At 33.9% G+C, this 25,443-nt stretch overlaps 3 protein-coding genes across 3 annotated transcripts; all 3 read right to left on the minus strand.

Moving 5' to 3' along the window:
• Window positions 1-55: 55 nt before the first annotated feature.
• LOC130467276 (uncharacterized) lies at window positions 56-1,309 on the minus strand. The gene is made up of 2 exons (XM_056835746.1): window positions 1,286-1,309; window positions 56-646 (listed from the first exon to the last, which is right to left on the minus strand). The coding sequence occupies exons 1-2, from the start codon at window positions 1,307-1,309 to the stop codon at window positions 56-58; spliced, it is 615 nt and encodes a 204-aa protein (XP_056691724.1).
• A 9,198-nt stretch (window positions 1,310-10,507) lies between these two features.
• On the minus strand, window positions 10,508-15,955 carry LOC110799547 (uncharacterized). The gene is made up of 6 exons (XM_022004811.2): window positions 15,627-15,955; window positions 15,493-15,541; window positions 12,081-14,313; window positions 11,664-11,984; window positions 11,484-11,583; window positions 10,508-11,390 (listed from the first exon to the last, which is right to left on the minus strand). The coding sequence occupies exons 3-6, from the start codon at window positions 14,300-14,302 to the stop codon at window positions 10,653-10,655; spliced, it is 3,381 nt and encodes a 1,126-aa protein (XP_021860503.2). The 5' UTR covers window positions 14,303-14,313; window positions 15,493-15,541; window positions 15,627-15,955; the 3' UTR covers window positions 10,508-10,652.
• Window positions 15,956-18,810: 2,855 nt separating this feature from the next.
• On the minus strand, window positions 18,811-24,366 carry LOC110799542 (uncharacterized). Its single transcript, XM_022004806.2, has 6 exons — window positions 23,615-24,366; window positions 22,924-23,021; window positions 22,095-22,119; window positions 20,203-20,323; window positions 19,982-20,116; window positions 18,811-19,190 (listed from the first exon to the last, which is right to left on the minus strand). The coding sequence occupies exons 1-6, from the start codon at window positions 23,973-23,975 to the stop codon at window positions 18,977-18,979; spliced, it is 954 nt and encodes a 317-aa protein (XP_021860498.1). The 5' UTR covers window positions 23,976-24,366; the 3' UTR covers window positions 18,811-18,976.
• Window positions 24,367-25,443: the final 1,077 nt, after the last annotated feature.

The following is a 25,443-nucleotide window of genomic DNA, read 5'->3' on the forward strand; positions in this document are numbered from 1 at the left end:
GGTTACAACTAGTTGTGAGTCATAGTTGCTTTGATAAATACTAACTACCAAATTATTAACTAGAACATGGTGCTCCACCGCCAGACGGATCTCGAGGGTCTTGTTGTTGAGTGAAAGGGAAAGAACCACCGCACTGGCTGAGCATCTTAGCGTAGTACTCCATTGCTCTTTTCATCTCGGCAAGATGCTCAGCATTTCTTCTACTATCTTCTTCTCTCTCCCTTTGCGCCTGAAGCTGTTCTTCTTCTCTCTCCTTTATCATTTGAAGTCGTTCTTCTTCTCTCTCCTTTATCATCTGAAGTCGATTTTCTTCTCTCTCTTTTAGCATCTGAAGTCGTTCTCTCTCTATCTCAAGCCTTTCTGTCTCAATCTGAGTTCTTTGCCTTTCAAGCTCAATGGATTGTTGAGACAATTGTCGTTGAGATTCTTCCAACCGCGTTGTAAGTTGAGAAAAAATAGAAGGTGAGTATCTGCTAGACGAACTACCACCCCTTCTCGAAGATCTTGCATAGTATAGATGTGCACCACTCCCCAAACCAGGAACCTTTCCCTTCTTTCTCCCACCTACCGTTTCAAAGTAGATCTGATTCAGATCTTTATCAATGCCTTTCTCACGGCATTCAGCAAGTTTCTTCTCGTAGATTTCCTACAAGAATTGAAACAATTAGCAAAGATACATAACAAATATAAGTATAACTTTTCAAAATCTCGCTCGCAAGTTGAACAAAACAATTATAAGTCATATTTTAACTAAAATGACATATTTCGCTCCAAACTTTCAACTAATAAACGCAAATAACACTACCACAAAAGTGTTAATATCCAACGCCTAATTTAACAACGGGCTGAAACGGAACCGCTTTAATTAAAAGTAATTTATAACCTCTCTAGACTTTTCTTCCCCACCTTACCCCACCCCTAACAAACTCTCCACTTCAGAGAACATAAAACTGCACGGTAGGAGTTGTGCGATTCCGATCCAAATGTCTCGTGAATTAAAAGGTTTGCTTGAATTCTTAAATAATTAGTATATGTTTTGCTAGTATTCTTTCTATTTCTGAACTTGGATCATTCAAGGTATCACCATGTTTGTTTCATTAGGGGTGATTTGTTTAGATTTAACTTAATTCAGGTTTTCAAATTGCCACTGCCGCATTACTCAAAATTTTCTCTTTCTCTTTTGTTGAGTTTAATGGATTCTAGGTTCTTTAGATTTGATTTATTGTTTTAAACTTTGAATATAATGTACTTTTGGATTTTGATTTTATTCTCTTCTAATGAATGCCGCGTCTGAGAACTCAACATACATATTAGTTAGTGGAGGTCGTCGTCTCACCGCTAAGGTATATTTGTTTGATTGAAATGTTAATTTTTTTAAGGGTTTGGTATCTCTCTGGGATGATAATTGGTGCTCTGATATGTCCCTTAGAAAAATGATCCAAGGTCCCCTTCAAAAAGGTGAAGACATTCTTCATGTCAATGCTCTTATCAGAAACGGTAGTGGGATCTTTCTCCCCTCTCTTTCAACCTCCCTGCTGATGTGGTTCAATTGTGTCTTTCAGTGCAATTTAATGAGCAAGCCCCCTGACTTCTTCTTCTCTCTGTTTACTTCAAATGGAAATTTTGATTTTAAAAAGGCTTTGGAATTTTTGCAAACTAATTCCCCTTCCCTTTCTCATGACCTTACTTGGATTTGGAAATCAAATGCTCCTCCTAAGATTAAATTTTTCCTGTGGTTGGCTTTTTTTGACAGATTACCTTATAAACAATCCCTTCTTGTGAGGCACATTACAAATACAAATAGTTGTAATTGGTGTCAGAATACACCTGAGGACACTCTCTGTCCTCAGGGATTGCCACCAAGCAAAAGGGATCTGGGAACTTTTACAAACCCCCACCTGATGACCAAAGCATCACCCTTCCATGGAATATCTTGTTTGCCTTCGTTTCTTGGAAACTTTGGTTAAAAAGAAATGAAAGCATTTTCTCCCTCACTACTACAGATTCAGGTAGGTGCCTTCTCGAGGCTCAAGCTTTAGCTTGGGAATTTCATACCTCGAGAAGTTGCAGCTTCCCACACACTCAAGCCCCAAACCCTACAAATCAGCCCACCTGGAAACCCCCACCCCCACTTTGGCTCAAACTCAATTGTGATGTCTCGTTCACCAAATCTGGTGAAGATGCAGGGATTGGAGGTATTTTTAGAGATAACCAAGGTTCTTGGAGACTTGGTTACCAACAGAAATGCAGGATAAAATCGACTCTCATGGGAGAAATCAAAGCCATCTATATAGGATTACAAATTATCTGTGACAGAGATTGGAGAAACATAACCATCTGCTCTAATTCTAAGCAGGCAATAGACGTCATCTTGCAAGACTTGAGTGCAAAGGATGATAATTTTCATATGGGTAAATGCTTGCAGGGAGCTCTTGAGGCCTATGTTACTCGGACTCTTCGTTTTACCTCAAGTACCCGTGTCGGATCCTCGACACTTGGACATGGGTATGGACACTCCGACACTTCATTTTGGTCTAAAATTAAGGAAATTTTCCTCAATTTAGCCGTGTCGGACACTTGGACAGGTACCCGTATCCGACACTCATACCCGAGTCTGAGTAACATAGCTTGAGGCACATGACTAACAACAACATTGAGCTAGAGCAGGGAGCAAGAAGCACAAACAGAGCAGCAGACCTTTTGGCTAAACAATGTAGAAAAGTGTAAACTCTAGTTATGCTAGACTCATTTTAACTCAAGTCCCTGATTTTGTAGGGAATGTAATCCTGGAGGACAAGCCTCCCTGAACATGTACTTTGTACTTCGACTGTTTTTAATTAATTTTGTTCCCTGCTTGCATCAAAAAAAAAAAGCAACTCAGTAATCAAACCCCTACATAATTACTCAAATGGTAAGAAGGCAGAAGTATCTATGTGAGAGGATAATTGTTTGAGGGTAGTCGCCCTTGTCGGCACGTATAATTTTTACTAGATTTATCTAAAGCAACCGAATTTTTGTACCAGCTATCTAGAATTGTTTAGTATAGCTAGGCTAAATGAATTAGAAAGATAATAATCTATTTCCATTCTGTTCTGTATACACTTCTTTCAATTATTTTTAGATAAATTAGCCTCATTTGATATGAGAGAGAGTAAACAACTTCTCATACATAACATGTGAAATTGAAATGGATTTTGATTGAATTGAAGGACAACATATCTTTTCCTGAAAATGTTAGTTTCTAGAGGTTTTAAAATGGATTTATACGATGTACTTGTTACGCTTAGATTCAAGTTCAAGTTGTTTTAGAACTATGTTGTTCGTCGTGATTTACTCATATAACTGGTACTCAATTCAAATATATAAAAGTACAATAATATAAGTGTTCGTGTATTACTCAATTCAAATATATAAATTTTTTTATTCCAATAACACAAGGTGTGAAATGACGAGTTGATATGAAAATGCTAGGAATAGAAGGTTCTATAATTAACTTAAAAACATCATAACCGTATTTATTTGAACTGGTACTCAATCCAGGCCTGTAAGCTCAACTGGTAGAGCAAGGTGCAAATGCACAATGATGTAGGTTCGAGGTTCGAATCCTACATAGGCTATGAAAATATGTATGTAGTATTTATCTTCTTTTTTAATAGTTGATCATAAAATGAAAATAAATACTACCTCCGTCCCCCATTACTCGTTACACTTATCTTTGAACAAAGTTTTAGGTGATAAGTGGTTATTTGGTTATCAATTGTTACTTTATTGAAAACGTAGATGTGATAAGAGTTAGTAGAATATTTTTTTAATTGAATGAGAGGGGGTGTGGGGCCTGAACTTTTTTTAGTGGGAAGCGAGAGACAATATAATAATGGTGGGGTCATTCCTAATTTAGAAGTGCAACAAGTAATATGGGACAGACATAAAAAGAAAGTGTACCAAGTAACGTGGGACGGAGGGAGTAAATAAATAAGTACATTTAACAATGGTTGGGGCAATCATTGTTAAATGATACCCTCCCTACAACAACGCTTTCATAAACAACGGTCGACAACCGTTGTCTATAGCTACTTTTAACCGTTGTCTATTACAACTTTTGTAGTAATGTAAGTTATTTCAACTCTATACAAGTTTAGTACACTTAGGGCCCGTTCAGTATCACTGTCAGTTTCCAATTTTTGGTTTTTTGGTTTAGTAAGTCATATAATTTAGATTGAATTATAAACTAAAAAATAGTCATACCTATTGTAATCACGTTAATTTTGAAAACTGACAACAAAAAACTGGAAACTATTTTTTGTGGTTTTCGTATTTTGGTTTTTAGTTTTGTAAAGAACAGAAAACTGGAAACAAAAAACGATACCGAACGAGCCCTTAGTTTTATGTTTCGACAACTCATTCTCACCTATTTTGGTCTAGTAATGCACATTTAAAGCAATATATGTCATATTTTAAATAAAATTGCTTATGTCGCCCCTAACTTTCAACTAATGAACATAAATAAGTTATTTAAACCCTACACAAGTTTAATAAACTTAGTTTTATGCTTCTAAAACTCATTATCACCTACTTTGGTTTAGTTATGCACATTTAAGATTCGATTGATGAATATACATCATATTTGGACTAAAATAGTTTATTTCGCTCCTAACTTTCAAATAATGAACCTAACTACGGTATTTAAACCATATACATGTTCAGTAGACTTAGTTTTATGTTTTTAAAACTCATTCTCACCTAGTTTGGTTAAGTTATACACATTTAAAGCTCGTTAGATGAATATAGGTCATATTTTGACTAAAATGACTTATTTCACTTCTAACTTTCAACTAATGAACCTAAATAAGTTATTTAAACACTATACATGGTATGTTTCTAAGACTTACTCTCACATACTTTAATCTATTAGTGCACATTAAGGATCATTTGATGAATATAGGTCATATTTTGACAAAAATGACTTAGTTCGCTTCTAAGTTTCTACTAATAAACCTATATAAGTATTCTAAACCCTATACATGATTAATAGGTTTAATTTTATGACTGTAAAACTCATTCTCACATTCTTTGGTCTAGTGATAAACATTTAAGGCTCGTTTGATGATTATAAATCATATTTTGACAAAAATAACAATATTTCGCTCCTAACTTTCAACTAATGAACATAAACAAGTTATTAAAACCCCAAAGAAGTATAGAAGACTTAGTTTTATATTTCCAGGACTCATTTGCACCTACTTTGGTCTAGTTATCCACATTTAAAACTCGATCGATAAATATAGGTCATATTTTGACTAAAATGACTTTTTTCGCTCCAGACTTTCAACTAATGGACTTAAATAACTTATTTAAACCCTATACATGGTTAATAGACTTAGTTTTATGTTCTAAAACTCATTTTACTTACTTTGGTACAGTTATGCGCATTTATGACTCGTTTGATGAATAAAGGTCATCCTTTGACTAAAATGACTTATTTCGCTCCTAACTTTCAACTAATGAACTTAAATAAGTTATTTAAACCATATACAGGTTTAGTAGGCTTAGTATTATGTTTCAAAGTCTCATTGTCACGTTGGTCTAATTATGCACATTCAAAGCTCGTTTGATAAAATAGGTCATATTTTGACTAAAATAACTTAGTTTGCACCTAAAATTTTTACAAAAATAAATTACTTAAATACTATACAAGTTAAGTAGACTTAGTTTTATGTTTCTAAAACTCACTCTCACCTACTTTGGTCTAGTTATACACATTTAAAGCTCGTTTGATGAATATTATTCAAATTTTGACTAAAATGGCTTTTTTCGCTTCTAAATTTCAAATAATGAACCAAAATAAATTATTTGAACCCTACACATGTTTAGTAGACATACTTTTATGTTATAAGACTCAATCTCACATACTTTGGTCTAGTAAGGCACATTAAGGATCGTTTGTCGAATATAGGTCATATTTTGACTAAAATGACTTAGTTCGTATCTAACTTGCCACTAATGAATCTAAATAAGTTATTTAAACCCCAAACAAATTTAGTAGATTTAGTTTTAAGTTTCCAAGACTCAATTGCACCTACTTTGGTCTAGTTACGCACATTTAAGGCTCGATTGATAAACTTAGGTCATATTTTGACTAAAATAGCTTATATCACTCCTAACTTTCAACTAATGAACCTAAATAAGTTAATCAAACCATATACATGTTTATTAGACTTAGTTTTATGTTTCTAAAATTCATTTTCACTTACTTTCGTCTAATTATGCACATTTAAAACTCGTTTGATGAATATAGGTCATATTTTGACCAAAATGGCTTATTTCGCACCTAGCTTTCAACTAAAGAATCTAAATAGGTTATTTAAACTCTATACATGTTTAGTAGACTTAGTTCTATGTTTTAAGACTCATTCTCAACTACTTTGGTGTAGTTATGCACATTTAATAATTTTACTAAAATGACTTGGTTTGCTTCTAACTTTTAACTATTGTACCTAAATAAGTTATCTAAACCTTATACATATATAGCAACCTTATTTTTATGTTTCTAAGACGTATTCTCACTTACTTTAGTCTAGTTATACACATTTAACGCTCGTTTGATGAATATAAAGTCATGTTTTTTTTTACTAAAATGGCTTATTTCGCTATTAACTTTCAACTACTGAACCTAAACTAGTTATTTAACCTTATACAAGTTTAGTGACTTCATTTTATGTTTTAAGACTCATTCTCACCTACTTTAGTCTAGTTATGTACATTTAATGCTTGTTTGATGAATATAAATCATATTTTGACTAAAATAACTTATTTCGCTTTTAAATTTCAACTAATGAACCTAAATATGTTATTTAAACCCTATACATATTTAGTACACTTAGTTTTATGTTTCTAAATGTCATTCTCACCTAGGGATGTAAATTGGATGGACTGGATTGGACTTTACCAAGTCCAAATCTAATCCAAATTATTTTGGACTTGGATAATTGAGTCTGAGTCCAATCCAGTCCGATCCATATAATTTTTTTTTTGTCAAAATCAAGTCCAATCCGATCCGAATTCTTTTTACGAAAAAAAACTTTATGTTTATTAAAAATAAGATTAAACTCAAATGGTTTGAACACTAACTTTATGACACATAAAATAAAATACTCCCTCCGTCCCTAAATACTCGCCCACTTTCCTTATAATGTCGTACCTTAATACTCGCCCCATTTCTATAAGTGGCATACTTTTACTAATATTATATCATTTCTCTCACTTAACTATGGACCCACATATATTCCTACTTCCTAAAAAAAGATTAAAAAATTCGACCCTTCCCCCACTCTTTTATTAGACACATTTATCACTAACTATATTATAAAAAATATTCCACTATCAACTACCACCTAATAAATTAATACGTCAATTAAATTGCTTAAAACTCTGTATCGGTCAAAATGGGGTGAGTATTAAGGGATGGATGGAATATACAAGTATTAAATATTGGGTATGGAATCCTTAAACGCCTATAACTACAAGTCACTCTTTTATAAAGGAAAAATAAATAGCCAGAATTTAGTTATGTAATAAATATAATTGCAAATAACAATATGTCTTACACATCTAAATACTTATCCGAAAAAGTTTTAAGTTCTTAAAAAAAAAAAAAAAATTAAAATATATTAAAGCTCAATAATCAACCATCACAACCAACAAGAGAAAGCGAAAGAGAAAGAGGGTGAGAGAATATTTTTGGGATATGAGTGTTATATGGAGTGTAACATTTGGTTGTTTTTTATTGCACATAGTAAATAAAGTCTCAAAAATAACATATTTCACAATAGTTTCTAAAATTAAATATGTTTATATAAAAAAAAATTCAAGACTTTGGACTTAATTGGATTTTTTGACTCCAAAGGTTGAGTCAAATCCAATCCAAAAATAATTGGACTTGAAAATTTGAGTCCGAGTCCGATCCAAAAATTTCAAGTTTGATCCACTTTGGACTAAATTGGGTTTTTGGACTGTATTGGACTTTGGACTTTTCTCAATCCACTTACACCCTTATTATAGCCTACTTTGGTCTAGTTATGCACATTTAAGTCTCTTTTTGAGGAATATTATACATTGACTAAAATGGCTTATTTTGCTCTTAACCTTCAACTAATGAACCTAGTAAGTTATTTAAACCCTATACATGTTTTAAACTTAGTTGTATGTTTCTAAGACTAATTTTCACCTACATTGGTCTAGCTATGCACATTTAAGACTCGTTTGATGAAATATAGGTCATATTTTGACTAAAATGACTTATTTTGGTCTCAACTTTCAATTAATCAATCTAAATAAACTACTTAAACCTATATATGTTTAGTAGACTTAGTTTTATGTTATTAAAAGTCATTTTCTCTTACTTTGGTCTAGTTATGCACATTTAAGGCTCGTTTGACGAATATAGCTCGTTTGACGAATATAGGTCCTACTTTGACTAAAATGACTTATTTCGCACCTAATTTTCAACTAATGACCTAAATAAGGTATTTAAACACTATTTATGTTTAGTGGACTTAGTTTTATGTTTCTAAAACTCATTCTGACTTACTTTAGTCTAGTTATGCACATTTAAGATTCGATTGATGAATATACATCATATTTGGACTAAAATAGTTTATTTCGCTCCTAACTTTCAAATAATGAACCTAACTACGGTATTTAAACCATATACATGTTTAGTAGACTTAGTTTTAAGTTTATAAGACTTATTATCACCTACTTTGGTCTAATTATACACATTTAAGGCTCGTTTAGTAAATATAAGTCATATTTGAATCTACTAAAATAAATAAATAAATAATAAAAGAAATAAATTACCTTGATCTTTTTTGATTTACCACTACAAGGTACTTTCCCTTTACCAAGTATCTCCTTCGTGTGCGTCTTCAGGTATAAATCACCGGCGGTAGGCATTACACCTCCACTTTTTTTCGCCTTAGTATAAAATGCATTTGTGTTAGTATTCAAAGCAGCATTACGTCCAATAAAGTTATCTACTTATTATTACACTTACCATCTTTTTTGCATGTTCAGTTGTGGAAATCGAACCTTGGAAATGTGATGGTTCAACTGTGTTGGATAATGAACCCCCTCTCCTATTCTTCTTAGCCTGCTCCGACTTCTTCTTAAAATCATCATCCACCTCTATATTTTTCATCATTTCTGCATGAACTTCTTCAGACATCCATCCTGGCTTAACACCATTCATCTTTTTTGTCACATAGTTATGCAAGTCCTTCAGTCGGAGACCAGCTTTAAAGTGGTACTCATGCACAGCCTCATTATCAAACTCAGCCCGCCATTTAAATTTCCGCTACAAAAAAAATCAGGATAAAGGGAAATTTTGTTTTGTTAGGAATATAGGAAGTTGGTGAAATAAAAAGTTATTTGTAAAATAATATTAAAATAATTAAACCTTGAACAGATTGAACCAATGGTTTCTAGTATGCTCATCAACTTCTGAATAATTCTTCCATGGGTGAGTGAAATACTTCTGGAAGGTTTTAGTACAACCTCTGGAGACAGTACTATGATCAAACCTTACATAATGATATAAATAGGAAAAAGAACAAGTAACGTTAATTTACAAAATTCATATATAGACATGAGATTAGATAATTAAAATAGAACCTTTAAAGTTAATCTTACCAAAGTCCGCCTGGTGTCAACCAAATCACTTCAGAATCATCATTTTCTTGGGTTTCGGGCACAATCTCTTGAGAATCTAGACCTTGAATCTCGTCATCATCATGCACCTCATCCTGCGTAGGTTGTGTGACGCGTGGAGTACGTCGACCACGACCACGACCCCGACCACGACTAAGATTTCGGTCGCCTCCTGAACTTTCTCCTCGATAGGACATCTATATATTTAGTAAACCACAAACCTAACATTACCATTTATAAAAAGTAGCGCTGGGTTACTACAATGTAATTACCTACTAACAAGTAAATGCTTAGTAACTATGTTATATCAAAGTTTGCTTCATAAAAATATATTATACGTTTTACATTTATATTAATATTTAATAGCAGACAAGTTTGCAACAAATGTAGTGTGTCACATGTCCCTTCTTGAAGGCATCTTCCTACATTATTTTATTTAAACTTCACGTCTCTTCCTTCTTCAATTTCATGTCTTTTCACTATAAAAAATAATCCATGCCCCTCCATCTCCAATAAATTTCATGCCCCTTTATCTTACTAAGATTTAATAGCCAACAAGTTTGCAACAAAGGTAGAGTGTCACGTGTCCCTCCTTGAAAGCATTTCCTATTTTATTTATTTAAATTTCATGTTACTTCCTTCTCCAATTTCATGTCTCCTCCACCAAAAATAATTCATGCCCCTTCAACTCCTATAAATTTCATGCCCCTTTATCTTTTTATTTTCTATTAATTTCAAGTAACATAGTACGGAGTAGTTTATATTTCTATCTTCATTGTTTTCTTAGTTAACACGAATGAAATACACTTATTCTTTTTTGATGATTTGAAAATTTAAACTCAGCTTTAAATATAACATAAGTCGTACATGGCACTGGTCAATACTAGTTTCAATCATAAGTTTAACAAACAACTTAATAATGTTCTGTTAACATAAAATTATACAAACTAAATAGAACTAAACACATCAAGATCATCATCATCGTTTTCATCATAATCGTCGTAGTCATCATCATCGTCGTCATCATCGTCATCATCATCACCACTAGTGTCAAACTCATCATCCTCATCATCACTTATACTATCGGAAACACCATCATTTATTTCACTATCATCGTCATCTTCTTGATCATCATAACCTAGAATCTCATCTGGAGGACATAGAGCCGAAGAGACCTCATTTGATTCCTCTTGGAAAAAGTCTAAGTCAACTGGAGCATCAATCACTGACATTGCCTTAGTCTTAAACACGGCCCACCATTGGGCTTTATCCCTCTTCAAACTGGGGTAATGTGCAAAGTATACTTGACTAACTTGATAAGGCAATACAAACGGATCATACTTTGGGTATCTCTTAGAATTATCGACTTCCACAAGTTTGTATTGTTCATGAATGTTCATACCCTTCACGGAGTCCATCCAACTGCATTTAAACAAAATTGACTTGTACTCTTTAAGATTACCACAATAAACAAGTTCAATCACCTCCTCCAAAATGCCATAATAGTCAATTTCTTCGGGACTTTGTAAACACACACCATAATTCAAAGTTGACTTGTTTTTGCCATAGTCATGTGTTTGAAAATTATATCCATTCACATAGAACTGATTCCATGTTCTCACTTGTCTAGAGGGGCCCATTGCAAGGGCGCGTATAACATCATCAGTTGTCATTTCTCGGAGTACCTAATTTGTAGAAATAGTGAGTACTTTGTATTTTCTTTTATATTTAGTATTAGTAAAACCGTATCTAAATGAAAACAAATAAATTAATCTTACATGTGACTTAAACCATCCAGGGAACTGAGCTTCGCATTTACTCCAAATATCATCCATAGCTATTTGTGGTTGAGTTTGGAGAATGTGCTCCACAAATTTCCTATGGTAATTAAGGAAATAAAGGTAAGATGTCGTTCAAATGCAAATTAGTGACCATAGAATTTAACTTCAGTTTATTACCTTTCATATTCACCTAAGATATTAGTGTTTGCAAGCACATGAATATGTGCTCGATCATACTCCATGTCTTGCAAGAAGCGCAAACGGCCATTAGTAGGTGCACGACCACTATCAACCTTGAACATCTCGGGAACATTAACATCATGTTGATTCTCAACAACCGAATTGACATTTCTTTCAAAGTCCCTTGCTTTAGTGTCAACCCCAGGTTGAGAATAGTTGGAAAAAAAGTTTGATATTTCCTCCATTAGGTAAGCATTGCATATGGAATCTTCTACACGTCCCTTGTTCCCAACCTTACGCTTCAAATGGTTAAGAAACCTATAAATTAAGTAGGCGTGATCAATAGGTTACTAAATAACATTTGAAATATTTAAAGGTAAATATATTTATACTACTTTGTATTACTTTGATTACCTTTTAAATGGGTACATCCACCTGTACTGGACGGGACCACCAACCTTTGCCTCATATGGAAGATGAACTGGCAAGTGTTCCATTGAATCGAAAAATGCAGGTGGGAAAATCGTCTCTAGCTTGCACAAGATCTCAGCTATATTCTTGTCCAAGCGATCTATGTCACTCACTTTGATAGTGGCAACACATAAGTCCCGAAAAAATTGACTAATCTCCGTAATTGTCTTCCAAACATGCAAGGGAAGCAATTCTTTTAAAGCAACTGGTAGTAACCTCTCCATGAAGACATGACAATCGTGACTCTTCATTCCATGCAACTTACATGTTTGAAGATCAACACAAGTGCTCAAATTTGAAGCGAATCCATCCGGGAACTTTAAGTCTCGAACCCATTCACATAACACCTTCTTTTGAGCCTTGTCAAGTGTGAAAGGTGCTTTGGGCATGGTGTAATTACCATTTTCATCAAATAGAAGCTCTAACGATCGACGTTTACAATAACGTTCCATGTCTTTCCTTGCACTAATGGTGTCTGAGGTGCGGCCTTTCACATCCATCACAGTATTAATGAGTTGGTCAAAAAAGTTCTTTTCAATGTTCATGACATCTAGGTTGTGACGAATAAGCAAATCCTTCCAGTATGGGAGTTCCCATAAAATACTCTGTTTGAACCATCCCCTTTTGACATTTTTCAATCTCTTAAGAGCTTCAGAACCATCAGTTGCTTTAGGCAAGTCCTTCACACATTGCCACAAATCTTCTCCAGACATTACATGCGGACCCATGCCATTTTCAACTTTGTTTTTGCAGAAAGCTGTTTTATTTGTTCGAAAAGGGTGATCATGAGGAAGAAATTGACGATGACAATCAAACCATGTAACTTTACCTCCATGGTCAAGCCAAAATGTCTTGCTTTTATCCATACAGTAAGGACATGCCTTTTTACCGTCAGTGGACCATCCAGATAACATGCCATATGCAGGAAAATCACTAATGGTCCACAAAAGGGCTGCGCGAAGGTTGAAATTTTGCTTGCTTGAAATGTCATAAGTCATGGCTCCAATCTCCCACAACTGTTTTAACTCTTCGATGAGCGGTTGCATGTACACATCCAAGTTTCCTTTCGGATTTTTATGACCGGGGACGAGTAAAGAAAGGAACATAAAGGGTTTTTTCATACACATTGATGGAGGCAAGTTGTATGGTGTAAGAATAACAGGCCAACATGAATATTGATCTCTAGATTTACCATTGGGTGCAAATCCATCCATGCATAAACCAAGCCTGACATTTCGTGGCTCTGAGGCGAAATCGGGGAAGGTTGTATCCAAGTGCTTCCATGCTTCACTATCACTAGGATGTGCCAAGGTGTTTTGAACTCGAGTATTCTTGGCGTGCCATGTCATATCCTTCGAAATGTTCTTGGTTGCAAATAACCTTTGCAACCTTGGTGTGATTGGAAAATAGATTAAAACTTTTGCTGGAATAAGCTTGCCCTTAAGATTCTTCTTATACCGATCACTTCCACATACATTGCATTTATTTAAGTGCACATCGCCTTTCCAAAAAAGCATACAACCTTTAGGGCATGTGTGGATCTTCTCATGAGGAAGTTCCAATCCCGTAAGAACCTTCTTTGTGGCATATAAAGTTCTACCCAGTTGGTTGTTGTTTGGATTCGTTTCATTCAACAAGGAAGCAAATTCATCAACACACTTGTGTGGTAAGTTGTATTCACATTTCAAACTTGCAATTCTTGATGCCATCTCCAACACAGATATGTTGCTCCCTTCATATAATGGATCTCCAGCTGCCTTTAGAAGGTCAAAAAACTTCTTAGCTTCATCATTTGGTTCTTCTTCAACTGACTTTACCTTTTCATTCAACAAATGTTTTTGATTATTGCCAAGAGAATTGATAACCATATCCCGGTATGGATTTGATTGAACACGCGAGGACTCTCCTAAGCTTTCCCCATGACACATCCATTGATAGTAATTACGAACAAACCCCTTCTTGTACAAATGTACTTTCACTGTTTCGACATCATGGAAACGTCTGTTATCACACTTGGGGCATGGGCATCTTATTTTGTCACCGTCTCCACAACTTGGATGCTCTTTGCAAAACTCAATGAACTCTCCAACTCCGTTGACAAAGTCGGGTTTAAGGTGACGCCCATCAAGTCTATCATACATCCAACTACGCTCCCTCCTTTTCATGATACCAAATTCTACACATCTCACAAGAAACATGTTACTAACCAAATGTTGCACACCTCACAAAAAACATGTTACTAACCAAATGCTACACATCTCACACTTATCATGTTACTAACCAAATGACATCTCACACCAATCATGTTACTAACCAAATGCTACACATCTCGCACTAATCATGTAACTAACCAACATTTAAGTATATTCAATCATTACTAGAAAGCTCTATAATGCTCGTTGATATCCTATAAGCACTCTATGCTCTCTTTAGCTTTATTTGAAACCAACAATTTAACTTAGTTAAATAACACACCTACAAACACATTTATTTAAATAAATATTATAAACATATCAACCACACTTATTAATCATATAAAACATTTTCTAACACACCCATACCCCTTTAGTAATACCCTTAACATTATTAACCACAAAAATAAAGTTTGTCAAGAAACGTTAAACTCCCCATGCACATTTTGATGCCAGGAGTTCTGTTGGTTCTTAGATGGAGGAACATTCTGAAATTATGTAATTCAGCCCCCTAAACCCACTAATAAATTTGAGTAGTAAAACAAAGTAACTAAGATCAAGGAAGCCACGGAATCTCAATTATGTAAATCACAAAAATGAAAAACTGAATACATCCATGTATAGTCTCATGTATCACAAAGGTTTCATTAAAAAACCTTATCCTACTACAACACTTAATCATAGGCTTAACCATTGCTGCACTCTGAAAGGAATTATAACATCTGAAAATTATAAAGATTAGACAGATCATGCAAGATCACTCCGGCCCCAACCTGCATTTTGTACTTGATCGTATTAATCTGATTGATAACATTCCAATTTCCACACCTATTTTATTAAGTGCTTTCTAATTCAACTAAAGATCTAATGAAATAAATGAACCTAAAGAGTAAAGACCCATAACACATTGCATTTAGCTTAAATGTTAATACTATGGAAACACAAGCAACACTTTATAATTAGTGCATTTCAGCAACAAAGGCTAAATCGTAAAAGTATTCACCTCAACTTCAATTAATTCTCAAAGTATTAAACAAATTAGTAAAACCAACTCAAATTCACAAATACATTCAACATATAAGTTAGGGTTTTAGAGATACACACATTTTAAGTCTAGTAACTCACTCAATCAGCAACATTAGAAGAGAAAAGAGAACACTTACCCCTAAAAGACCGAAGAGTTCATGGAGCCGGAGAATTACAATGAACAAACTACATTTGATGCAAACAAAAAAAAAGGGTTAGGGTTTGAAATTTTGAAGCATATATTCATGAAGAAATTAAGAACAATGGTTACCTGGGGTGGGTAAAGCGTCGACGCGACTCCGGCTTTGGAGGCTGCTGTAGATGCGCGGCGACGGTGGTGGTTGAACTCGCCGCTGCGGCTTCACTTCACTCTCTTTAACTTTTTGCGGTCGGTTTCTTGTATGTTCGTCAAATATTCTCTGCTGCGTGAGGGTGAGGTTGAGTTTTCGCCGGCGTGATGGCGAGTTTTCGCCGGCGTAACCGCGTAAGGGTGAGTTGTGGTGGTTGAATATGACGGAGTGAGGACGCGTATTCGGAGCTGCGGGTTTCTCCCTCTTCCAACTTTTTTGTTGTTTCTTTGGTGTGGTCGTTAGTTGGGGAAATAATTTTGTAAAGACTTTACCGTCCGTATAATAGTAATTACTAATTCGGTCGGTAAATTAGTTTAATTTTTTTTTGAAATGGTCGGATTTTTATTTTTATTTTTATTTTTTATATAATCAAATTAATTCATTGATAGAAAAAAGTCATACGACATGAATATAAAGATTCGAATCTAACAAATACATAATAATCGAATCAAATAAAACTTCCATTCACCATGGCTACGAATCTACGATCACACTATCAAGCATTTTGTATACCCTCTTTTCTATCGATGTGATTTACAATCTTATTTGTGGAGGGAGTCTATACATCTGTTGTATCCATGAAAAATATGACTGTAATCGAAAGATTGACCTCCTCTTCAATCCCGCACAAAGTTTTACCAAAGAACAACCTGAACTAAACTAAACACACAAAACTTAACTAGAATCAAACTCGTCATAGGGATAATTACTACACTAAAAATACGTAATTTTATTGAGATCTAATGCAAAAAACAAAACAAAATTGAAGAGAATGGGTCGGAAAGGCTACTTCCACCCTAAAAACTCTACTTTTCGAAAACCCTAAAAAAAGAGAAGAGAAGAGGGAGAGAGGGAGAAAGCGGCTGCTCTATGGACTTAATAAATGGTCGAGTTTTGATCGTTTGTTTAGATGTCGATATTGTCTACAAAACGGACGTCCAACTACTTAAAAGCGATGGGTAAATGTTATTTTATACCAACTACTTTTGTATTCATCGATAAATTTATTTTTACCATCTATATATTGTATATTTTGCAGTCCGTAAAATCAGACGCTACTAATTCATTTTCTCGTAGTGACTGAGATTTTTTTATTCAGGGTAGTGTTCTAATTTCAATATTTCGCGCAATATTCTATTGTGTTCATAGTTTAAGTATGCACACCTTGAAATGATGGAACGAATTATGTTGAAAGCAACATTCTATTATGTTCATAGTTTAAGTGTTTGCAAGATGAATGGTTTGCAACTGTCATACACTTTACATCCAAGGGAAAAACTTTGCGTCTAAGTATGGGATATTCAACACCTTTCCTCGCCCTTGGTTCATCTTACATGTATCCTTCACTTGTTGCTGCCAAGGTTGTTGTCGTATATGTTTATGAAGAGATCACCACTCTAAGATTGTCATTCGGCATCTGCCCTCTTGTTTTTGTCTTTACTAGAACGGGAATTGCATTACTCTACCTTGGTCATCCTTGTTTGGGTTGTATCATGTCTTTTTGTCAGTCTCTAGCCAGCTCTACTTCCACAACATAGTTAATGATAAACAGAGTCACATATATGCACATACCATTTCAGTTCAGGTTTCTGACATGAAGTTTGATATTATATGCTACAGTTTCGCAAGGTCCACAAGAGATATTCAACCTTCTTCCTCATACCCTGTGGATCCTACAAACTTCCACACTTGTTTAAAACAAAAACAATAATTCTACTCTCATGCATATATTCTCGTTGGTTAAGATGTGTCGTTTGATCTTGCTTAAAGCACGTCTTAATATATGTTACTATGAACTTGAACTGTTATATTCATCTATCTTATTGTTTCTGAACATGATTCATAACTGTTAAACTCAACTTTTTTGAGACTATGATCATGACTTTATGAGTGTATTGTTGTAAGAAATTAGTTTGATCGAAAATTTGATCATGCGGATGAGCTGACTAACTGTGTGGATGCTGAATTATGTGAACTTCCCAAGTTAAGAAAAGGTCAAGGTTTGATGTCCACTTTCCAACTATTGTTGATCAAGCTTCACAAGTTGAAGATTTTAGTGATAGTGTTGAAAACTCAAATGACTGAGCGAAGGAGGATATTGAAGTGAATGACATTCCTCATGAGTACAACGAGAGGTTTGTGGCTAGCTAGCCAAGGCGTTTGGAAGAACAACATTTAGGGAGCTCTCATCATAAGCAAGACCGCAAGCTATCCCATGTAGTAAGGACAAGGGAAAAGATGACCCATCAACATTCGAGGGACGCTAAGGGGAAGCAAGTGGGTTGGAGGAAGAACACTTCAAAAATTCATACTCACATTGGTTTTAATTGCAAGTATTATATTGGCAACAAGAGGAAGATTTCATCATCTCATTTGCTAGATTGCAATTTGCAAAGATCGTCAAAGAAGATTAATTATTGTCATTTTATTAACTCTGTTGATTATGTTTGTTTGAACGTGTCTGGTGTTCGCAAAATAGTTGTAGGTTAATGGTAGCGGGTGAGTCTTTTATTTTGTTTATTCTACTGCCAATAAAACAGTAAAAAATAAAATAATAAAATAAAAGCGCATGTACATTTATCCCGGTTTGTAGACAGTCCATCCTTTAACGAGGAATGTAAAATGTCTACCTATATCATACTAATAGATGTTAGTTTCTCATTCAGTTGTCTTCCCTGAAGTATGAGTTAGACTACTCACGTGATCTTCCAAGGTCGTGTCAATGCATTCTAGCTGATCCAATATAGGAAAGATGACTAACATTCAAGATGGCAGGAACTATTAGTAACTTCATAATCAAAGGGAATTCAGTGTAAGGTGCATGCATCATCATACACACTGTAAGGTCTGTAACCATACCCTGCATTGAAAAATGGGTTCAGATATACTTTCAGATTGTAGGAAATCTTTTTGGCCCTCTGTTGGCTCTGTACAGAACATATATCTACTTAGTTAGCTCGAAAATACAAGGGTTTTAGGGTTCAATGGTTCATTGTAAATATGACTATTAATTTCGGAAAGAAAGTTAAAAAATTATATACATATATATATACATATATATATATATATATATATATATATATATAACACTATGCTTCAAATATAGCAAAGGAAAAATCAGAATAACACTATGCTTCAATTTTCCAGTTTGGTTGCTTGAGAAAAACCTAAAGCCACCCAGAAATAGTTCCTTGCTACTAGTTACCACCATCTCATTTAAGATGAAAGAAACTAAACTCTTTCACAAATTGAAAACTCTATTGCTATTATGCTATAGATGCGACGAAAACCTCCAAGATACTAACTGTTGTTCAACTTCTTCCCAGTTATGAACTTTAGTCACGAGGGGGTGTTGATTATTCGATCCAGTCTTGCACCAAGGATAAGAGTTCTGATAATCAAAAAGTAGTACACTAATTCCAACTTCAGCACACTCTAATGCATATCTTGGATTATCATCAATCAACACCTTTGCTCCCATTGACCTGGTTATGATAAATATCACAAATATCAATCACGGATGTCTCAAAACCAAGGAGCTAAATGAAACGATTAAATATTAAGGTGTACCCTTCTCACATAAACAAGTTCGCACGGAGTAGTTATGTTGGAATAAGAGGGGTCAATTAACCCACTTAACTCTTTAAATGTTTTAAATTAACACTTATTTATGAATTTACATGTCCAATGAAACACATTCGGCATAGGAAATACAAAATACGATTTAAATTTTAGTGGCATGTTGTTACATGTGTCAATATATGTACTTGTATAATATGTGTTCAATATAATATGCGTTTCTCTGTTTCTTTATAGTTGCAACACTTTGTTTTTTGCATTATTCACATATAATTATGGAAAAACATATTCAAGTGGGATCTTGTTAGTTTCGTCTTAATATATGTTTTCTGATATCAACTTTTTATAATTTTTACTTATTGATAATTAAATATATTAATTGTTCAAGTTATACATTGACAAACGTGAAAATCAAAGTGTTGCAAGTAAAAAGAAACGAAGGAAGTATAATATGTTCAATAGTACAATATATATCCTTGTTCAATATTTCAGTGACTTTTGAACCCACTAAAAACAAACTACACATTCACCAAATGTGAGAGCATGTGAGCAGAAAAATGTAAGGGGTTGCACCGGGGTGCATAATATATGCTCTCTATAGCTACATGCATAAGCATAATATCAAATTCTGACACGTTTTATAAAGTGATGGTGAAAGCTATTCTTAAAACTTAGCTCCAAATCAAAAGAAACATACCTGCAAATCTCTGACTTGGGTTTTGATTCTCCATCTAAAGCAAAGTGATTGCCAAAGTGGATCTCCTCGAAGAGTCCTGAATAATGTTTCTCAAGCCACTCAATAGTGTGATCTTTGATGACATTTTGACGAGACCTAAGAACACATTATAGTTAACAAATCACATCGCATGACATCCTAAATGAAAATCTTATCATAAGGAGGTTGCAACAACTACATACGTGACAACAGACAAGTTGCAAAAGCTTGATAAGTTGTTAAGGGTCTTTTGAGCTCCTGGTAGAGGGTAGATCCCATTCTTGAAATAAGATGACTTGAAAAACTCATGAACACGGATATCAGCTGCCGAAAAAAGGACAAAAAACAAAAACAGCGGCCCAAAGATTAATAACAAACAGTTGGGGCTATAATTTAAATCCAACAAGTTTTACAACAATGACCAAATAAGTAGTATGTTTTATGAAAGATGATCATCCATGGTAATATTACTAATAAATTAATAATCTCATTTTTTCATAACTAAACTAGTTGTTTAAAGAGCGACAATATGACACAAGATTACGTCAAAATTTAACTAAAACAAAAAAGATTGCTTTGAAAAGTGAGATATACTCCCTCTGTCCAAATTAGCCGACCTCACTCCTATTTTAGTATGTCCCAAAATAATACCCTATCACCCTTATGAACATTCCAAAGAAATACTACAAATGAAGGGTAATTATTGTATTTCAACAAATAAAAGTCTGTTATTTAGGAATACAAGTAGTGTAAAGGACTAAAAGATACAAAGTAGCAAAGGACCAAGTCATAGGAATGTCCTACCTCAATAACACAAGTTATACCCACAATTAAGCACATCAGCTATTTCCTTCCTAAAACCAACTCATAGGTTCCCACACAAAAAGTAGCGTAGTCCCTTGTCTCCAACGAATGGGTGTACAGAAAGTAGCTATGCATCAGAAAATTTTGAACTTGCAAACATGAACAAGTACTTAAAAGTCAAAACTAAATAACACACATGGGTGGAAAATGGAAATGGATACTTCAAAAGTGAGCAGCAAAGATGCTGTCTCTGGCTCTGCATATCCCATTAACAGAAATCTTACATTCACCCTGTCTAACTCTATCTCAAATAGTGTATTTATCCCAGTTTCCCTAGAAATTTTACAGCCACCATTCACCCCTGCCCCAAAAAAAGTATTAGGGTAACAAAGAATAAGAACAGGGCTGCTGTTGTTGTGCATAACAAGGATAAGTCAATCCTATTTTTATTTATTTTTTTGATGGGGAGGATAAGTCAATCCTGTTTACAGTAGTTTACTTTGTCATACTTTCTATAACTGTATAACAAATCAAAAATTTATCGACATATTAACATGACCATATGACACTATGATATGGAAATTCTGTAGAGAATCCACATTGCAATATCATGATAATACAAACTGAATGAAATCCAAATAGGATAAGCTTGTTCCATAACCAATAACAGAAATTAGATAGCAACATTGAAGGAGCATCATAGTTCATTTGGGCAATCCAGAGATGAGAAGCAAACAAGCAAACAGTCCAGAGATGAATCTTAATACAGCCATATCATAGCCCTATCCTGATAAAATCCTGCTTATCCTCTTAACTCTTCTTATTTTCAACAGTAATTCTACTCCCTTCTTAATTCCACACTCACAGCAACTATCGCCATCAAAACGAATCTTATAAGTTATAATCCAACTTCTTCACCAGTTTAAATGATAACTGTATCTGTCTTTTCCCACATGGCAAGGTATAAAACACAAGGACCTATTTTTGCATTGAGCGCTGGAGTTCAAATTTTCAAACAATTTCGAATTTACTCTTATCATATTTCTGTCAGGAGAGTCATAAGTGGATCTTTGAAGTCACTCAAACTCATGACAACAGGAACTCTACAAGATTCAATGCGCGAAAAAGCATCATATTGACAGCAAACAAAAGCCTGAGACACCTGTTAAATTGAAACTTAAAAGTATTTAGCCTCTTCAACATTTATAAGGGCATGCAGTCTCTAACACAAGGCATTTATGAATTATTTACTTGATACGAAGTTACGGAAGTCATAGAATACTCATTGTACCTTCATCACGGGAACAGTTCCATATCTGAAATAAAAATTTGAAAGAAACATCAGGCCTTGAAAAGCTACTAACTTGCATGTTCCGCAACTATTTCAGACATTCATCTACAAAATTACAAACATAAGAGAGCAACCAAAGTCATCTCCACATGCATTCTAAGTAGGTCAAGACATGAGTTAAAAACAGATTAACTGAAAGCAAGGTCAAGACTTGCACGGGCATTGGATGTACCAAAGTACGTTTAGTGGCAACAGATTTCATACTTTTTATTTCAAGTTTCACTTTGATCCAAATTCCAAAATACAAGTCATTTTAGCATATTTCACCATATTCAGAAGTTGGTTAAATTTTGTGTACTAAGGTGTATTGCCTTACAATTTGGATTGACTGGAAGAAAAAGATCAAATAAGCAATTGCTGAATTCTCAAGGACCATTACAGGGAGCTTAAAGAGTTAAAAAAAACCCGAGATGGGTTTACCCATGTGATATCTGATGTAGACTAATCATTGCTATTCATCATGTTGGGACTAATAATTATTCAGATCAAAGGAATTACAAATGAAAAACTTATCATGATTCAGTCTTTTCTTTCAAGTATAACTTCGGATTTCAACTTTGAAGAAGCCTACCCTATATTTATATCACCAAAAAGCACAAAAAGCATTGTGATTTCTACCTAACTTTTCAGTAGAAATAAGAATAAGTTCAGCAAGAAGATTAACAAAAGGCAGGACATTTACGCACATGACATCAATACTATTTGAAACATTTTAGACAGATAAGTAGTAGCAAGAAATGAAGAAAACATTTGACAACTCACAACATACCCTGAAAAACTCGTATACGTGATATTCAGACACCGTATGATTTGAGGAATAACGATCAGCAATGAATCTGTTTAGAGCCGAGACAAAGTTTCCGAGGACTGCAACTCAGACAAAAAGCATAGTTATTCCGGATCCCACGAACATGCGAAAGAATGATTGAGTATCAGAACTAACAGCTTTAACTTACAAGATGAGACAACCATTTCCTTCTTGTTGGATTATACATAAAAACACTTTAAAAAGTAGTCCAGCATTGTAAGAGCGAAACACACAGTCCATCAAACATTAAGTCACTTTCCTCACTTGTTCAAAATTGCCAATGCAATTATCATCAACCAGATGCAACTCTATAAACTCATTCAAGATGCATAAACCCCATTAATCATCAATCAGAGTCCTCGATAGAGGTTGGTATTGAATGGCAATGGAAATTTACGAAGAAAGGCATGTAAGGTCATTCACATTATCACAATTTTATGATCAACTACCAAGCTAGCCGTAACTGATCCTTGTACATGTGTGTGCTAAGACAAACAAAACCGCATATGAATATGAACAAAAATAATAGCCAAAACCAATGAGATCAATCAAATATTTCAACTAACAACAACTAATGCAATCAATCAAACATTTCCATTAACAACAACTAATGCAATCAATTCGAATTCGGATTCGAGGAAATAGCAATTACCCTCATCAACATCAACAGCAACAACAATCTTCTCAGGCAATGAACTACCACCATTATTAACATCCAAAACCCCATGATTTCTCTTCTGATCCTGCAATTGTAGCTCCACCTCGGAAAAGGGTTGCTGGGGAAGAGTGAAAACCCTAGTTTTATAAAACCCAACATCTTTACTCTTCAAGTTAGGAACTTTCTCCCGATAATCAGCACAACCCTTTAAATTAAACCCAATGTTGGCAACATTGATTCTTCTTGAGCTGTGAGAATGGTTAAAGGTTGATATTTTTCTGTCATTTTTAAACAACCCAGGCAATCCTTTGCTTATCGTAGCAGCCATTGATTGCAAGTTTTGCCTCTTAATCATTACTTTTCAATCACATCTTCCCTCCCCCCACCCAATAACAACAACGACAACAAAATTGAGAAATTTTCACCAAATTATTGATACCCAGTTAGTAATTAACTTCAAGAATAATGTAGAATCAATGAAAAAATAAGAAGATTTTGCAAGATTTTGATTTGGGTATGTTAAAAATGGAAACCCGAGAAATTTAATTTATTTGTAATGATTATATTTGGTTAATATGGGAGATTTGAAGATGAAAATTGAAAAAGAAATAGAAAAATTGTGTAAAAAAAATGGGAAAAAGGTGAGAAATCGGTGACAGAAAATAAACAAAGGAAAGTGTAGGGAATGGGGGAACCCTCCGCTCCTCCTTTGGTGTTTAAATACAAGCATTCACCGGCAATTATATTGATCATCCACCAATCAAGCAATTACCATATGCTTCCTCTCTTTTCTTTCCTTTCCATTTTGATTAAAAAGGTCTTGTGCGCACAAGGTGTACAATAAATTTATTGTACACCAAGATAACTTTTACCAATATTTTCGTAACTTTAATCAAATTTTGATTAACTTTTATATTAGTAAAAAAAAGTTGATAGAAATGATTAAATGATTAATTTTATACATTATTAGTGGTTTTGAAGAAATATGTTTTTACTGAAATGAAAAAATTTATCACTAAAAAATAGATAACTTTTACATATATAAGCTTAACTTTTAACATTTTGAGTTAACTTTTACTGCGATGTACAATATTTATTGTACACCCTTTGTAAATAAGAATTTGTGATTTAGATTAGATTTTGTAACAAAAATATTTCTTGATAGGGAATTACAAACTCTTAATTACACAGGTGTATAATAAATATTGCAAGTATAAAGTTAACTCAAAATATTAAAAAGTTACTCAATATAACAAAAAACTTATATATTTTTTTCGTAATTTTTTTTTAATAAAAGTATCCTTCAAATAAACTCACAATAACCTTTTAAAAAGTTTATCCATCATTCCCTAAAAAAAAAAAAATTATCCATCAAATATAATGGATTTTTTTCAAAATTGCCACCTTATAAAGGCCCTGTTTGGTTGATGGCTTCTTGCTGGCTTTTTGGTTGGCTCTTGGCTATTGGCTTTTTAATCTAGTCAAACAGCTAAAAAATATGTTTGGTTACTGGAATTTTTAGCTAGCTGAAAAGCCAGCTTTTCCGCCAAAAACAAAAAGCTAGTGTTACCATCTTTTTGGAGTTGGCTTTTGGCTTCTTACTATCTAACTTACTTTTTTATCCTTGTTTTTATTAATTAGCTACTCCGTAATAATTAATAATTTAACACTCCATTATTAATTAATAATTAATAATTAATACTACTCCATATATTAACTTATTTTTAATTTATAGTTTATTTGTTTGTTATTACGTTTTTCTCCGTACACAATACGGAGTATTTATTAATAAATGAATAAAAGTCATTAATGTCCTTAAAAAA

Source organism: Spinacia oleracea, chromosome 2, assembly GCF_020520425.1.
Source record: "Spinacia oleracea cultivar Varoflay chromosome 2, BTI_SOV_V1, whole genome shotgun sequence".
Classification (NCBI taxonomy): domain Eukaryota; kingdom Viridiplantae; phylum Streptophyta; class Magnoliopsida; order Caryophyllales; family Amaranthaceae; genus Spinacia; species Spinacia oleracea.

Coding starts and splice junctions, on each gene's coding strand:
- LOC130467276 (XM_056835746.1), bottom strand. CDS start 1,309: ATGTATGTTGAGTTCTCAGACGCG. Junction 647..1,285: donor ATGTTGAGTTCTCAGACGCG/GCATTCATTAGA, acceptor CAATTCTTGTAG/GAAATCTACGAGAAGAAACT.
- LOC110799547 (XM_022004811.2), bottom strand. CDS start 14,302: ATGAAAAGGAGGGAGCGTAGTTGGATGTATGATAGACTTGATGGGCGT. Junction 11,985..12,080: donor TGGATGTACCCATTTAAAAG/GTAATCAAAGTA, acceptor CTTAATTTATAG/GTTTCTTAACCATTTGAAGC. Junction 11,584..11,663: donor ATCTTAGGTGAATATGAAAG/GTAATAAACTGA, acceptor TAATTACCATAG/GAAATTTGTGGAGCACATTC.
- LOC110799542 (XM_022004806.2), bottom strand. CDS start 23,975: ATGATTAAGAGGCAAAACTTGCAATCAATGGCTGCTACGATAAGCAAA. Junction 23,022..23,614: donor TGCTGTTGATGTTGATGAGG/GTAATTGCTATT, acceptor TCTGAGTTGCAG/TCCTCGGAAACTTTGTCTCG. Junction 22,120..22,923: donor ACGTATACGAGTTTTTCAGG/GTATGTTGTGAG, acceptor TTTTTATTTCAG/ATATGGAACTGTTCCCGTGA.